The sequence below is a fragment of the Trachypithecus francoisi genome, unplaced genomic scaffold (genome assembly GCF_009764315.1).
Source record: "Trachypithecus francoisi isolate TF-2019V2 unplaced genomic scaffold, Tfra_2.0 Lachesis_group17, whole genome shotgun sequence".
NCBI lineage: Eukaryota > Metazoa > Chordata > Mammalia > Primates > Cercopithecidae > Trachypithecus > Trachypithecus francoisi.
In genome coordinates this window covers 37,533,466-37,549,892 of record NW_022681462.1, presented here as the reverse complement: position 1 = coordinate 37,549,892, position 16,427 = coordinate 37,533,466, and the positions used below count along the sequence as shown (strand labels likewise).

Genomic DNA, 16,427 nt, shown 5'->3' with positions numbered 1-16,427 from the left:
GAGGTCAGGAGTTCAAGATCAGCCTGACCAACATGGTGAAACCCCATCTCTACTAAAAATACAAAAATTAGCTGGGCATTGTGGTGCACACTTGTAATCCCAGCTACTTGGGAGGCCAAGGCAGGAGAACTGGTTGAACCCAGAAGGTGGAGGTTGCAATGAGCTGAGACCGCACCATTGCACTTGAACTAGGCATCAGAGTGAAACTCTGTCTCAAAAAAAAAAAAAAAAAAAAAAAGATGAGTGAGGTAGCTCTCCCTGTACTGGTATGAGATAGTCCCCAGGCATACTGTTGACTGTGTGTATGTGCTGGGAGAAGCAAGATGCAGTAATGGGTATATAGAATGCTTCTGTCTGTTGGGGGCAACTCAGGAAGTCATATATACCTGGATGATGTATGCCTGGCCCTAGTCTATCTCTGGAAGGATATGCAAGTAACTGATAATGTTTTTGCTTTTAGAAAAGGGACTAGGGGTCAGGCCGGGGAAGGAGACTCTTTGTTGTATATGCTTTTGGACTTTTAGAATTTTTTAAAACTATATGCATGCATGACCTATTTTTTAAAAAGACATATTTTATGTAATAAATAAAAGAGCTGCAGTGCGACAGATTATGTGTGTGTCTTGTGTTGGTGTCTGAGCTTGTTGGCTTCATTTCCTTTCCCTTTGGTGCTGGTGAATACTTGTTTTCAAAACAAAAGTTCCTCCATTATTAATGGAGTGTTCAATGTGAGAGAATCATACCTCTGTTCTTCGGTCTCTCTCTTTTCTGGCTGTGAAACATTAAACAATCTTGCCACGAAAGTGCCCACTAATTGCTGAGGGAATATTCAGGAAACACCCACCAGAGGCAGAAGGCAGGGGCCCAGGAGACCTTGGTGAAGAAAGGAGGCGTGGGTGGGGCTGCTAACTGGGGGATGGGGTGTCTATGTGAGAGTTAAGGGCCCTCGAATGACTTGCTCTTTTTGATTTTCTGATCGCTTATCTGGGGATCGCTTGCCTGGAAAGGACTTTCTGATCTTTAAGACTAGGACAGGTGACTGTCTCATCTCATAGCATCAGGTTTTAAGGATACCTGGGATTTGTTTTAAGCAAGTGTGGGTAAGACACAGACATGGAAATAATTGTCGCGAAGGGAGAAGTTTCTTTACTCACAGATTCCTAGAAACAGGAGGCACAGCACACCAGGCAGAGCCACATTGGGGGCCACTCAGGGTCTGTCAGGAGAAGAGGAAGGAACCAGGGTGAGGGACTTTGTCATGTTCCATGCTGAAGGAAGGAAAGGGCAAAGCAGGGTGGGCAGGCTTGGGCTTGGCTGGTTTGAATAATCTCAGTGGGCTGTAGGGTATATGGGCTGTCTCTGGTTGTCTAACCCTGGCCCTGGGGTGATTGGGGCAGGTGGATGGTGGCCTGGAATGTGAGAGTCCATTAGAGGTCGTGGCTGGAGCCTGGGCCCATGGATTGGTTGGTTTGCATATGAAAGGTATGTTGCAGGTGAGTTCTTTACTATCTCTAGCAATTGGCTCACCTTGGGAGGGGCAGTTCCTCCAGAGTCAGCAAGGCCCCAAAGTACATCAGAATTCAGAAAATAAAAAATAAACCATAAACACATGGTTACTACACCTCTGGACTGCCAAATATGGTTGCTCAGGTTGTTCACAGCACACAATATCTGACCAAGCAGGTGAACGGGGCTGAAATCCAGACCAAGCTCTGTGGTTCATGTGGCCACAGAACTACTTCCAGTTGAAGAGGCCAATTTTCTTCTAATCCATTCAAAGGCACCGTGTGGGCTAGCACTATGGCACGTGGCTCAGATTTCTGTTCTATATTATTTGTGATTATTTTATAAATCATTTCATTTAGGTTTTTTTTAAAAAAAATTATAAAATAATACAGTCTGGGCATGTTTCCCTGACTGGACCCTTAGTTCCAAGGATGCCAGAATCTTGTCTGTGTTTCCCACTGGACCAGAAGCTCCAAGAGGGCAGGAATCAGGTATTTGCTCACAGTTGCCTCTCTGTACCTCCTTGTACCTGGTGCTCAGTACAAGCTTGCACGTACAGGGCCTGGGTGCCTGTGGGGGGACAAATCAATGAACAAGCTTGAGGGTATGCAGGACTGCAGACTCCAAAATTATGTGTTATCTGCACTGTGGACTCTTCTATTTCTTGGCACTGAGAAGATCAAAATCTGTTTGCCTGCCATTGACTTGAGTAGGGTGAGTAGCATTCTCCTTCCTATCAAGAGCTAGGCTCTTGTCCTTGCCTCTATTTGGGCCAAGAATTCATTCTCAGTCTAGAGATTTTTTTGTCAGCTCCTCCCTGCTGTAATTCCCTCTGGTGTTTTTGCCTTCTTGGATGTGAGTGAAGAGTAAGTGACTGGGTGTACAGCACAGAAGAGATCCCCTGAGCCTGTAGGCTGTGGCCGGAGCCCCAGCTCCAATCTAAATGAGCACAGCCTAGCAGGAAGCTCCAGCCTGTGCCAGGCAGGGTCATGGGGGGTGATTGCTGGAGAGAACCTGTGTTCCTGGTTTGCTTTGGTAACAAAAGAAAATACGAACTGGTTTTCAAAGAGAGGCGTTGGGGTTGTACTGTGTGTGTGTGCAAGTGTGTACCCTTGCCTTCATAGGTGGAGGACAGGAATCTGGGAAACTTGCAGCGGTATGTAAGCAGGAGAGGCGTCCTTGCCACCCACCGGGTCTCCTTCAAAAGGGCAGTGTTGCTGAGAACCTAACAGAACTTGTGTTTTCCTCTGTCTCTCCAGGTTTCCATTCTATTATGAACTAAAAATAGCATTTGTAGCCTGGCTGCTGTCTCCCTACACAAAAGGCTCCAGCCTCCTGTACAGGAAGTTTGTACATCCCACTCTATCTTCAAAAGAAAAGGTAATATGTGCTGCCATGCCTTTCATTCTTTCTAACAAGCGAGAAAATAAGTGAAATAAATAATAATAAAAGAAAATAAATAAAAAGGGATGATCTTATTGCAGGAGACTTCTCATTTGGCTCTCATTTGCCTCCAGCAAGTCATTCCTCCTAATCTTTTTTTTTTTAAGTGTATTTCTGGGATGTGTTTGGAAATAGTGGTGAAGTTCTCTAAAAGATGTTATTTGTCATTATTTACTGGAAAGCATTTCCATAAATTGAAACAAAAGAAAGAAAAAAATTCACTCACAATTTAACCACGCAAACTGAATTTCCTTCCTTTTGTCATGCTTAGCCCCTGACCTTTTATAGATATGATTTTTACATAGTCTATTTTGAATCTTACCTGGAAGCCAGGTGCAGTGGTGCATTCCTGTAATCCCAGCTACTCAGGGGTATAAGGTGGGAGAATCACTTGATCCCAGAAGTTCAAAGCCAGCCTAGACAACCTAGAGAGTCTTCATCTCTAAAAAAAAAAAGAAAGAAAGATTAAAATTTTATGTAGAATTTTTTAAATGACTTTTAAAACTTAAAATACATAAAATATTTGTATCCTGAGATCTTAAATGTGTTTGCACACAAATCCATTTCTACTTGGTCTTCATAATACCCATGGTGATGTTCCCTTACTGCTAGATATTTAGATTGTCTCTACTTTTTCCTGATATAGATAGTCCTGTAGTGAGCACTTCTATTCCTGGTGTTTAGTTGCTTCCTTTGATTGTCTTAGAATTAATTCCCAAGAGCAGGATGATTGAGTCAAACGATTCCAACATTGTATCATTGGTTAACTATATTACTTACTAAACTGATTGTGTAGTGGGGCTTCTTAACATAAAATAGGAGCATCATAGGTGGCTTGATAGATTAATGTCTGTTGTTTCTGAAAGTTGAATTCTTTGGACTAGAAAGGGGAAGGCTTTGGGAAACATGTCAGTTGGATGAGCAGGCTACTGTAGAAGTTTCTGAAAATCTCTTTAAGAACTAGGACAGCAACACTTCCTGTCTCAGAAGGGTGGATTTTGAGGAATGGATCCCTGTCTTGACCTGGTTATCAAATCTCTACTGGTCCTACTTCCCTTTCCCCAAATGCCGGGCTTCCCCTGAAGCTGCCAGTGTAACTTGCATTGAAGTGAAGGTGACTGACTCTTAAGAGTTGCCAAGAATCACTTCCAAAGGGGTGGTGGTGGGGGCCAGGGGGGTCACAGTTAGGGGGCCTGCTGCTGTGACTTCCTGGGGAAGCCTTCCACAGGGAATCCAGCAGGAGGTTGCTGACCTACTTGTACACCTCAAGGCAATGGAAATACATAATGCGCAGAACTTGACTGAGGCCAAATGTCATTGTCTTACTGAACTCTGAATTTTTTTTTTTTTTTTTTTTTTTTTTGAGACACAGTCTCGCTCTTTTGCCCAGGCTGGAGTGCAGTGGCATGATCTTGGCCCACTGCAACCTCCGCCTCCTGGGTTCCAGCAATTCTTCTGCCTAAGTCTCCCGGATAGCTGGGACTATAGGCAGCTACCACCATGCCCAGCTCATTTTGTATTTTTAGTAGAGATGGGGTTTCACCATGTTGGCCAGGCTGGTCTCAAACTCCTGACCTCAGGTGATACGCCCACCTTGGCCTCCCAAACTGCTGGGGTTACAGGCATGAGCCACCACGCCCGGCCAACAAACAGCCATTTTCTTAAAACAATGACAACAATAAAACACCCCCAAACAAACAAAAAGAATAAACCAAAGTTAATACAAACTTGAGCTAAACCAATATTGTACTTGGCTTTGGTCCCTGAAGAAGAAAGACCTCAATCCTGTTTTCCATCTCATCTTTACCTTGTTGCATGACACTGGATGACTTCTAATTTCTGATTTTATTTGAATATCGGTAAAACTATCTCCCTTATCCAGTAATACTCATTTCTTTCAGCTTTGTAATCCCTCCCATCGATATACAAATGGGGTGATATTTGATTGTAGAATTAAATAACTACAGAATAGCAGAATTTTAGAACTGCACGGGCTCAACCCTGTCAAGATAAGGAAGATGACTTGGTTATCATTTATTGAAACCAGCCACTGTGTTAGATGTTTTACTGGAATTACCTCATCTAATCCTCACCATGCTCCGCGAATTGGGTATTATCATTTTTCTTGTTTTTCAGAAGACTAAAACTGTGCGTAGAGAGGCTAAGTGCTTGCCAAGGTCTGACAGTTAGTTGGCAACAGGTCTGAGGCTACAAGGTCAGTTCTGGGCATTCTCTCCACCCTGGGTGATTTCAGTGTCTGGTGAGTGGCTGTGTGTAGAATGGCAGGCAGGGCTGTCCACATCCAGAACTTCCTAGAGTCCCCTGGAAGGTTAGAGGGCTTTAGAAACAATCTCAGGGCATTGCTAGATCCATAAGTTGCAGTGTTTTCAGAGTTCCCTTTTCTACTCTCCTGTATCTCTGCTCTCCCCTCTGCACGCACACTTTCAAAGTGCCTACAGCTTTTCAGGCCCAGCAAGAACAAGGATTGGGCAAGCTGCCAAGCCCAATGCTCAGAGGAAAGGAAAGAGAACAGAGAGGTATTTGAACCTCCAACTCAGTGTGCCTCTGTTTTTCCTTTGACAGGAAATCGATGATTGCCTGGTCCAAGCAAAAGACCGAAGTTACGATGCCCTTGTGCACTTCGGGAAGCGGGGCTTGAACGTGGCCGCCACAGCGGCTGTGATGGCTGCTTCCAAGGTACTGTGCTGGAAGTACCACAACTACACGAGTCTCAGTCCCTCTAGTTTGCCCTGCTCATCACCTGTGCAACCACACAGAATAGGGCTAAGGACCAATCAGTGGTTTTCATCTTTTGGGGGTCCTTTTGAAAATCTGATGGAAAAAAAATGCTGAATCTTGCCCCAGAAAATTCTCACCCCCTCCCCCACACACACATGCCCACACACTTGCAATATCAAGAGGTTCCCAGAGCCCCTGAAGCTCATCTGTGGGTCCCAGGTTAAGAATTTCTAACTTATCCAACCCCACTGGAAACAATACAATAATAGAATCTCTAACGTACTTGGCACTTAGGCCTGGGAGAAACAGAGAGGGCAGAGGAGAGAGGCAGAGAGTGCTTCTCCGCAGTTTCCTAGGGTGCCCTGGGAGAGTCTCCTAAATGCAGTGGACAGGTGGAGAGACTACCTGAACAAGTGGGTGGACTCACTCACACTCATGTGGCCCAGCAGATCCAGGGGAAGGAACCCAGGTCCTAGAATAAGTTGAGTGGTCCAGACATGGAGGTCAGTAACGTGCCAAGCCATAACAACTGAGGCAGAGGAGGTTTAAAATAAACACCCGTCTGTGAGATGTTGCGGTATAAGCATTACTTCTTCCTCTGTTCTCTCCAGCCCTTTTCAAAACTGTGTTTCTTGCTAGTATCTTCTCACATCACCCTCCTGTTGTCGTCAATTTCTCATTATTTACATAGACCCTAAGAGTTAAATGGGTCAGATATTTCCTCTCATGTGAAATCAGCAGATCATCCTAGTGTTCCCCAGTGACAAGCCCTTCCCCAAAAACCATATGTGGAGTACATTCGGCTGGTGGTGGAGGGAAGGCAGTCATGCTGATGTTTGGAAAGACACAGTGGTTGGGAGGTGAGTTGTATTAGCATAAGGAAGTTAGTCCCTTGTGGTGATGTGAGGGTTTTGGGAAAGGAGGCGAAGGGGCTGTAAAAGGTTTGCAAGAAGATGATTAGTACAGATCTTGGTGCTTTATGAGCTTTGTGCGGATGGCAGGATGGAGGGTGCTGAGAGCCAGTTTCAAAAGACTGAGCTGGGTTTTCCTTGCCCTGAACCAAAGAGAAGCACATTAGGATCTTTTCTGGAAGAGACTCAGCACACTGGGCTGGGTGGTTGCTTGAAAAGTACCTTTCAGAAAGCCAAGGAATTCTGCAGACAAAGCCTGGGCAAGAGGGAAGGGGAACCAAAAATGAATGACTCCCCTTTCAGACAAGACCAGCTCCGTCTATAACAGAATTGTAAGCAAGGCATCCTGCCACTCCATATGGCAGATCTCGGGTTTGGGGGTCTAGGGGATCCAGGGGGTCCCTGCCCCCTTTACTATAATAGCTGCTGGCAAAATGAGGGATCCCAATTAGTATTTTTGGAAGGGAAATTCTGCTTTGATTTCCCAAGATCAATCAGGATTTATGAACAGCAATAAATTCCAAGCACCTTCTATTTGAGATGCAACCATTTTATGCTTTAATCTTTAAGTTGAAACAAAAGAGAACTCAGAATTGCTAAATCTGGCAACATAAAGCTACAGAAACCCTGTCTCAGCCTCTCTCTACCCCATCTGTTCTGCCTCTGAAGCCTAAGGAAAACAGGCTGCTGCTGCTCTTTCCTCCGTTCGTTCATGGAGTATGAACGTGCTATATCTGTCAGGGTGGTTCAGTGTGGGTCACCTGGCGGCATAGCTGCGTGTGTGTAGATTTCATTCTGACAATAACTTCCGCAGGCCATCCTTTTCTGGGTCTGCCTCAAGATGGAGCCTCCGGAGTCTTCCTATCATCCTGGCCAGTCACTGCCTGTCCTCTGACCACCCGGGAAGCCCGTGAGCCCAAGTCTTCTCCAGCCAGGCACCTTATAGCAGCTAAAACCTAAAAGAAGTGCCAGACAGTCTGAAAGTTGCCTCAGGAAATAACTGCTCATTAGTTCTTTCCAGCTGGACTAACGTAGTGAGGGACATCTGCTTTCTGTTGAATTTGGTTTCAGAGGAGAAAATTTTCTGCCTTGTGGGGCTTTGCTTTTTCTCTCTAAATATAAATATCTGGAGAGAGAAAACACATATTCTCTTCTAAAAATAATGCCTTCTATTTTTGAACCAGATGTGTACTTAAAAAAAAATAAAAGAAGAAGTAAAATCCAAAACTCCAATCTGGCCGAGGTGTACATCAGTGGTTTCCATAGCAACAGTGGATCACTTCAGGCCTTGGTCAAAGGATGATGACTCACCAGTGGGTCCAAATCTGGCTTGCATGCCCAAGCCACCTGGAGAGCTTTGCTTTTTGTTTTTTTTTTTTAATAGATTCTCAGATGTGCTGAATCAGAATCTCAGGCAGTGGGCCCGTGAATCTCTATTTTTAACAAGTTCCCCAGATGATTTTTAAACAACCAGCTCTGTACAAGTCACTGCCTGAGGCCCCATACAGAACCACAGGGAGCACAGGTGATTAGGGTTGAAGCAGTTAACTTCTGTAACATTCTTGGAATGCAGATTCACCTCCTTAGAAGCCTTAACCTTGAGGAAAGCAGTGGCATGTGTGGGAACTGGCGGGGGCGGGGGTGAGGGGAGGCTGGTTTTTATTTCTCCAAAACTTACTGCCAATTGAGAAATACTATGATGGGACGACAAATTCTCCCACTTTTTGTTTTTTTCTTTTTTTGAGATATAGTCTCACTCAGTCACCTAGGCTGGAGTGCAGTGGTGCAATCTCAACTCACTGCAACCTCCGCCTCCCGGGTTCAAGCAATTCTCCCTGCCTCAGCCTCCCAAGTAGCTGGGATTACAGGCACCTGCCACCATGCCTGTCTAAGTTTTGCATTTTTAGTAGAAACTGGGTTTCACCATGTTGGCCAGGCTAGTCTCAAACTCCTGACCTCAGGTTACCCACCCGCCTTGGCCTCCCAAAGTGCTGGAATTACAGGTATCCCACCTCTTTTGTAGTGCTCCCAAGAGCCTAGCACAGTGCCTTGCACCTGGCTGAGCCCTTATCAACCTTGTTGATTACCCAAGGGGAATAATTAGAGCAACTGCCTGAAAAAAAGACACCCTGCAAAGTCATCCATGGCTGGGGTGACTATATAATTTATTGTTCAAACCAGGACACATCTGAGAATGTAAAGGATGCTTATAATTACTCTGAAGCAACAGGTCTAAACTAGGCCTGTTTGGCCAGACGTGGTGGCTCACACCTGTAATCCCAGCACTTTGGGAGGCTGAGGTGGGAGGACTGCTTGAGCTCAGGAGTTAGAGACCAGCCTGGGTAACATAGTGAGACCCTGTCTCTACAAAAAATTAAAAATTAGCCAGGCATGGTGGCATATGCCTATAGTCCCAGCTACCTGGGAGGCAGAGGCAGGAGGATCATTGCTTGAGCCCAGGAGGTAGAGACTGCAGTGAGCCATGATAATGCCACTACACTCTAGCCTAGGTGACAGAGCAAGACCTTGTCTCAATAAATAAATAAATACATAAAATTAAATAAATAAATAAATAAACTAGACCTGTCCCAAGGAAACCAGGATTTATGATCAGGTGACTCCTGGCTTCATTTAAAATTTCTTGGACCTGTCTGTCTTCTCCTCCCATGAAACACCCTCAACTTACACATCAGTTCTCACTCTCAGTATCTACTGCATTTGGTGAAAGGGATGCAAGAGAGAGTGTTGCATGTTGAGAAGACCCTTCCTTAGGATCATTCCTGGAAGAGACTCCGCACACTGGGCTGGAATTACAGGCTAGGAAACAGATTCGTTCTGACAGATTACTTGGAGGCTGGGATAAAATGATGGGATGAAAGAGTAAATTCTTCCTTCCGTCTTCTTTTTCCCATACTTCAGTGACTTCCTAGGAGTAAACTATGGAGCTTAAACTGAAGAATGAAAAATCTTTAGACTACACTTTTAGTTAATCCTTTCAAAAATAATGTTGAGCCCTGTGTCCTTTCTCTAATAAAAAATTAATGTTTGCAGGAGTGTTTTTTGTATCATCATGAAGTGTGGAAAAAATTTGTAAACCACATTATTATATAAATAGAAGCCCTAGCCAGGCACAGTGGCTCATTCCTATAATCCCAGCAGTTTGAGAGGTCGAGGCAGGCAGATTACTTGAAGCCAGGAGTTCAAGACTAGCCTGGGCAACATGATGAAACCCCATCTCTACTAAAAATACAAAATTAGCCGGGCGTGGTGGCGGGCGCCTGTAATCCCAGCTACTTGGGAGGCTGAAGCAGGAGAATCGCTTGAACCCAGGAGGCAGAGGTTGCGGTGAGCCAAGATCACGCCTCTGCACTCCAGTCTGGGCCACAAGAGTAAAACTCTGTCTCAAAAAAAAAAAAAAAAAAAAGTAAAGTAAAGTAAAAGAAAAAGAAACCACAGTGAGACGAGCCACTGAACAAAAGTTTTAAAACCATAGGGTCTCCAGGCTACCTTACTTCCTTTGCAGTTTGAACCACATACTAGATTTTTTCTGCCTGCTGAATTCTCAGATGTGGTAAAACAACATTAGTGTTTTGCTTGTCTCATAACTCGAAAAATAATGTTTTAGTTCCCCCTGGAAATCTCGTCTCCAGAACATTTCCAGTAGTACCAATACTATTACTATAGTCCACCTATTGAAGAAAGCTGCTCTAAGTAAAACCAGCATTCTGTAAATTAGGGATTCTTCTCTTGCAGTTTGTTTTCAGAGTTGTGTTTGTGTGTATACGGTTCCATCCTCCACCATCCCCAAATCTGGTATTGTAAGCTTCTTGAGATGAGGGGCTCTGGCTTCTTTTCCTTCGCTTCTTGCTTAGAAAATAAACAAAAACCGAACAATGCTTTGTTGTTTAGTGCTTTGCACTCATAGCTATTCATTAAACCTTGTTGATTGATTTGAAGTATATGCCTTTTTGATTCCTCCAAACCTGCCCTGTCTAATATGGTAGCCGCTTGCCACATGTAGCTGTTTAAATTTAAATTAATTAAATTGAGTATAGCGGCTGGGCACAATGGCTCATGCCTGTAATCCCAGCACTTTGGGAGGCCAAAGCAGGTGGATCACGAGGTCAGGAGATCGAGACCATCCTGGCTAACACGGTGAAACCCCGTCTCTACTAAAAATACAAAAAATTAGCCAGGCATGGTGGCGGGCGCCTGTAGTCCCAGCTACTCAGGAGGCTGAGGCAGGAGAATGGCGTGAACCAGGGAGGCGTAGCTTGCAGTGAGCCAAAATCATGCCACTGCACTCCAGCCTGGGCGACAGAGTCAGACTCTGTCTAAAAAAAAAAACATTGAGTATATGTTGGGGACCAACCTCAACACCACCCATAGGGTACCTGAAGTCTGGTGGCCACAAAGGAATGAGAAGAGACAGGTTAAGAGTTCATAAAGGTAGGAGCCAAGAGGCCAGTTGCAAAATGGAGGCTGCAAAAGGCCCAGAGTTCTGGTATCCACACTATTTATTGAATACAATCACTTAGATCTAAGAAGCAGATATTCAGGGCAAAACAGTGAAAAGGAGACAGTACATCATAGGCATAATCTATAGCAATAGCGGTTTAAATGAATCTCCTTTGTGCGCAAACAGCCTATCTTTAACTTATCAGAGAGTAGCTAGTGGGAGCAGGCTTAACTAGGAGTCTGCACATCTGTCCACATCCCAGTGTTTCAAAGGAGTGTCTGTTTCCTTGAACACAGTGTTTACGGATAAGAGAGCAGGTCTCGCTCTGAGCATGGGAACATGATGGCAATTAGGAGGCTTTCCTCTTCAGAGGCCTGTTGTGGCTTTCCACAACTTACTGTCCCATATTTTTATGGCCAGTTTATACAGGCACCCCACAAGCCCTTTTCCCAACAGTATACCTAAAATTGAATTCTTCAGTTGTACTAGCCCCCCACCCCGTTTTTTTGTTTTGTTTTGTTTTGTTTTGTTTTTGTTTTTGTTTTTGTTTTTTGAGATGGCATCTCACTCTGTTGCCCAGGCTGGAGTGGAGTGGCATGATCTCAGCTCACTGTACCCTCTGCCTCCCGGGTTCAAGCAGTTCTCCCTGCCTCAGCCTCCAGAGTAGCTGGGATTACAGGTGCCTGCCCCCATGCCTGGCTAATTTTTGTATTTTTTAGTAGAGATGGGGTTTCGCCATATTGGCGAGGCTTGTCTTGAACCCCTGACCTCAGGTGATCTGTCGGCCTCAGCCTCCCAAAGTGCTGGGATAACAGGCATGAGCCACCGTACCTGACCGTACTAGCCCCATTTCAAGTCCTCATTCGCCAGTGTGGCTGATAGCACATTTCCATCATTGAAGAAAGTTATTTTGGACAGCACTGCCCCAAGCCCTCTGTTAACCCTCCAGGGTTCTCCTTTGCCTCTTTTTCACCCCTTTGCCCATAGTTGCTCTGGCTTCAACAGGACACCCACCCCTCCTTACCTACTCAGCTCCTTGAGGCCTCTGTATATAAGGTTCACCAGGAAAATAGAGAGCTGGAAACAGCCTATAGCAGCACCCATGCTGTAGCTCTTATTTCTTCTTCCTCTTCACTGGTCTGGCCCTGCTTTCACACCATGACCTCTGCTTTCCTGACTTGCCCTCTAAAACTCAGGCACTTGGCCTGCAATTATAGTCAGTGGCCAACAGGGGATAACCAAGCCTTGGTTATAGCCCTTAGCATCTGAACAGCCAGGAACAATCCACTGAGAGTTAAATTACTTTGTTTTTCCACTTAAAAAAAGAAAATTCCCACTCACTTTTTCCTTAAAAAGAAAAAGAAGCTCCACAAAACAGTTCAGCACAATAGAAAAGAAAAAAAAAAAAAAGCCTTATCTTTTATCCATCAGTGCTCTATCTAAATGTCTAGCTTGAATAAAATACTGCTTTTAAATCACCATGAAACTTTATTTTTGGAATCAAAAGCTCATTTGAGGAATTTCATAAGCCCAGTGATTTGGGGTTTCTCACCTGACTAGAGTCAGTTGCCTTGCCTTTGTTTGCTTTCTAGCAAAAAAACTACCTGTTTACAATTAGTCAGAGGGCAGGCATTGATTTTCTTTTTATAAAACTTCCCTGTCTCAGCTCATACTTAGGAGGTATTTCCAAGGACGGAGAAGAGATGTTGTCCCCTACCCAGATCCATATGTTTCACCTCTCTGGCTTTAGTCTCTACCATCTGTTGAATCAAAGAGGGTAAGGATTCCAGAAAGCCCGTGTTTGTCTCTTCAACCCTCAGAGAAGCATTTCCTGGCCACTGTACTAGCTCACATCAAGTTAGCCTTCTTTCTTCGTTTTTTAGCCAAGTACTATGTGACATGAAATTAATATTTAGAATTCACCACGGCAACCATTTTTAAACACCAAGATTATCTAAACTGTTACGGACAAACTGCTGAAAAAGTTTGGAAGTATTCCCTACCCATCCAGTCTCCCAAATATTAGTCAACTCGTACCCAAGTTTCACTCTCAAAAAGTGTCGAAGCAGAACCAAGCAAGACTTTTTATCAGTGTGCTGGATTCCTGTTCTCCCAGTGTTTCTACCTGGAATGTTACCTCACCTCACACTGCTCCATGAATAGTGAAGTGGATTCAAATGAATGAAACACCCACATCACACTCAGCTGAGGAGGAAGGGCCAGGAATTCACATGGAGTTGGTGGTCCGACATTACTTACCTGCTCTGTTTTGTGGCTACCTGTGGAGACTGTGCAGCCTGATGCCTCAAGGGTCCAAGAGGAAAGAGGGAAGCCTGCCTGCCTGACCTCACAGGGCCCGGTGGAACCTAGAGGTCTGAGGAAACTGAGGATCAGGCGTGAGCAGGAAGGGCTGTCTCTTGGCTGTGGTGACATGGCACTTCCTCGTTCTTCTCTCTGATTCCCCTCTCGTGTTTGCCTCCTCCCTCCTTTCCTCACTCCTCAGTGTTAGATGAATTTCTCTGGGCCCCACCTTTCTCTCCTCTCTCTCCCAGCACCATCTCATCCTGTCCCTCACCTTCAACTGTCACCTGATGCACCTGGTTCCCAGATGGGCTTCTCTGCCCAGGCTTCAATCCAAGTGTTCCTGGTTCTCTGCTGAACATCTCCCTTGTTTCTTTCGTACTTTAGTCGACAGTTCCATAACTCCAAATCTGCCCTTCCACGTGTCCCACCATTCTGATGATAATGAAATCACCATCCTGTCAGGCACCCAAGCTCCAAATCTCTGTCACCTTTGATGCCCCACCTTCCCCCAACTTACTCTTTAAGTCCTAACTATTGGACATCCCTTCTCTGCTTTCGGGCCTTCCTCCACACCCCTCCTTCTAGCTTGGACTGTTGCAGTAGCTACCCAAATGGTCAACTGCTCCTCTCCCTACTGTTTAAGGCCTGTGCAGTCCGACCCTGATCCTAGCCTTCCAGTCTTGTCTCTCCTTACTTCTCTGGCTCTTGTGATACTGCATTCACAGCACTGCCTTCTGTACTGTTCTGGAAATAGCAACTCTGAGTGCTACTTCCAGAATTTTCTCTTTCTTGCTTCTGCTCATGTTGGTGCTTCATCTGCCTCTGTTTCTACCTCTTTGAAATCCTCCCCACCCTTCCAGGTTAATGCCATCTCCTCCATGAAGCCTCCTCTGGTCCCAGGTAGAACTGGCCTCTCACTCCTGGGTCCTCTGCACCACTGTTGTCATTTATATTTGTGTTTTACCTGCATCTCCATAGGTGCTCATTAAATGTTAAAGGAATGAAAGACTGTTGTGCATATTTTTAGCTGCCATGACCAACAGAGCAATACTTAGCATTGATGATATCCAAAGTTGGGCTTTGGAGATAAGCAGGCCAGGTTTAAAAGTCTCAGCTCCCTACTTACTGCTGCACCTCTGTGAACCTCGCTTCTTCACCTGCAAACAGGGATGATCGTAGTACCTGCCACAGGAATTATGAGGCAGTGTAAAGACTTCACAGGATGCAGAGCTCATAATAAATGTTTAATAAAGGTTGCCTGTTATTTGCTCATATGTCAGTTTGATCTCAGGCTGATTATGATCTTCTCTTTCTTCACTGTTGAACAGAATAGAACAAAGAAGTCGGGCCCTGGCGTTGGGACGTTATTTACAAGGCAGGCTCTTCTGCACAGGAGGCTGACTTTCCTGCCTTATCCTGGTCCACCTCGCATGTGCTCTGTTTTCCTGCGCAAGTCACACTCCCCTGAACTCAGGGTTCCCCACTGTTACGGGCCTGACTTTTCATAGGGGTGCTTCTTCCTCCTCTTCCACCCTGAGGTATGTGGGCCCCTGAGGGGCAGCTTATGACACATGAGCACCTGTCACCCGCCAAGACAGGAGGAAGGTCAAATGTGGGCTGCTGGAGCAGCTGGAACCCTTACTTCAGGGAGGAAACCAAGCAGGAGTTTGAGTGACGTGCCCAAGGCCATGCAGCTGTTGGTTGTTGAGCCGTGATCAGCACCAGGGTCTCTAGTTCCTCCAGTGCCCTTGCATCACTCCAAGCACCCCCCACCCCAACACACACACCCTAAACTGATACTTCCTGGCCATTTTGTGCTTGGATTACACTACCAGGTCCTGGTGGCTGAGTACCTGAGAGGTGATTGTCCCTCACTGAGGATTTGAGAGTCTCTCACACCCCAGGTACTGCTCTTCTGATGATTGATCAGCTCTCTGTTGGCCTTGTGGCAAGGCTGGGGAACACTTAATGCAGGGTGAAAGAATGAGGATCACAAGTAGGTGTCACCATAAGTCACAGTTTCTGTAAAGCTCGATCACGTGCCATAGCATGGGCATGTTTGCACACCAGTATAATTAGAGCTCACTTTGCACCAGCAGCTGGGCAGATTTGTCCCGTGGGTTCCCCCTTCCCACGCTTAGTCCTTCCTCCCTTCTCATTGTCCCTTTCCAGCAGGGCCTTTGCCTTTGAAGGAGGAAGCATGGACAAAGCAAAGCTTCCAGCTGAGACTTCCATGGGCAAGGCCAGGGGCAGCAGCTGTGTGTAGAGGGTCTCTCCCGGTGGCCCTGACTCCCCATCACCGGGCAAGGGCCTGGCTCAGATAGCCAGGCTTGGTCTGGCTATAAAGACCCGACTCCCCGGAGCACAATCATTGGTCAGCACAGGCCTGTCTCACTTCCCGGGCTCCCGCTTCTCACCTCCCATCCAGCCTGCTCCGAACCAGAAGCACCAAGCCCACCTCCTTCACCATTTAGTGCTTGTTCTTGCATGCTGTCTCTCCTTAAGGGCACTTCCCAGAGAGGAGACTAGAAAATACAGTCTGTATTCCAGACAACCACGTGCCTGCTGCAAAGTGAGAGAAAAGGGGAGAACAGGTACTGGGGGCAAGTTCTTGCTGTGTGCCACATGGCATATCTAGGATGTTCTCATCATTCTAACATCCTGCCTCCTTCACGCTGCTCACCTCTCAGAAACTTTCAGTGGAGTGCTCAGTTTATTGTCAAAAACCAAGTGTAGGCAGCTGAAGCCCAGTTCTCCCAGGCTGGTCTCCTTTTACTCACTAGCACCAAAGCCTCTTCTCCCCCGGTGGATTCATCCACCGTTTCCCAGATGTACCTTGGGTTTTCATCCACTCTCACGCCCTGGCCCAAAGCACTTCCCCACCAGCACGCACCTTCCCCCACCCGCTTCAGAGGATGCAGCCCTCACCTCACTCCTCTCTTGGATTTCACCCATTGTATGACAGGATGAGGCCTCTGTGCGTGCTCAGCCACGGTGAAGGTGCTGTCCCCTGCCCTGGACTCTTCCACGTTTGGTCATCTTTGTCACTTGTGCCCTTGTATACA

General features: G+C 45.9%; 1 protein-coding gene across 3 annotated transcripts in view; it reads left to right on the top strand.

The window, feature by feature from the left end:
* Positions 1–16,427, top strand: part of REEP1 (receptor accessory protein 1) — a 137,889-nt gene that overhangs the window by 81,106 nt on the left and 40,356 nt on the right. For all 3 annotated transcript variants that reach the window (XM_033175364.1, XM_033175366.1, XM_033175365.1), the window contains exons 4-5: positions 2,766–2,886; positions 5,533–5,646. In XM_033175364.1, the coding sequence (XP_033031255.1) occupies positions 2,766–2,886; positions 5,533–5,646 (235 nt within the window). The remainder of the gene's footprint in view (positions 1–2,765; positions 2,887–5,532; positions 5,647–16,427) is intronic.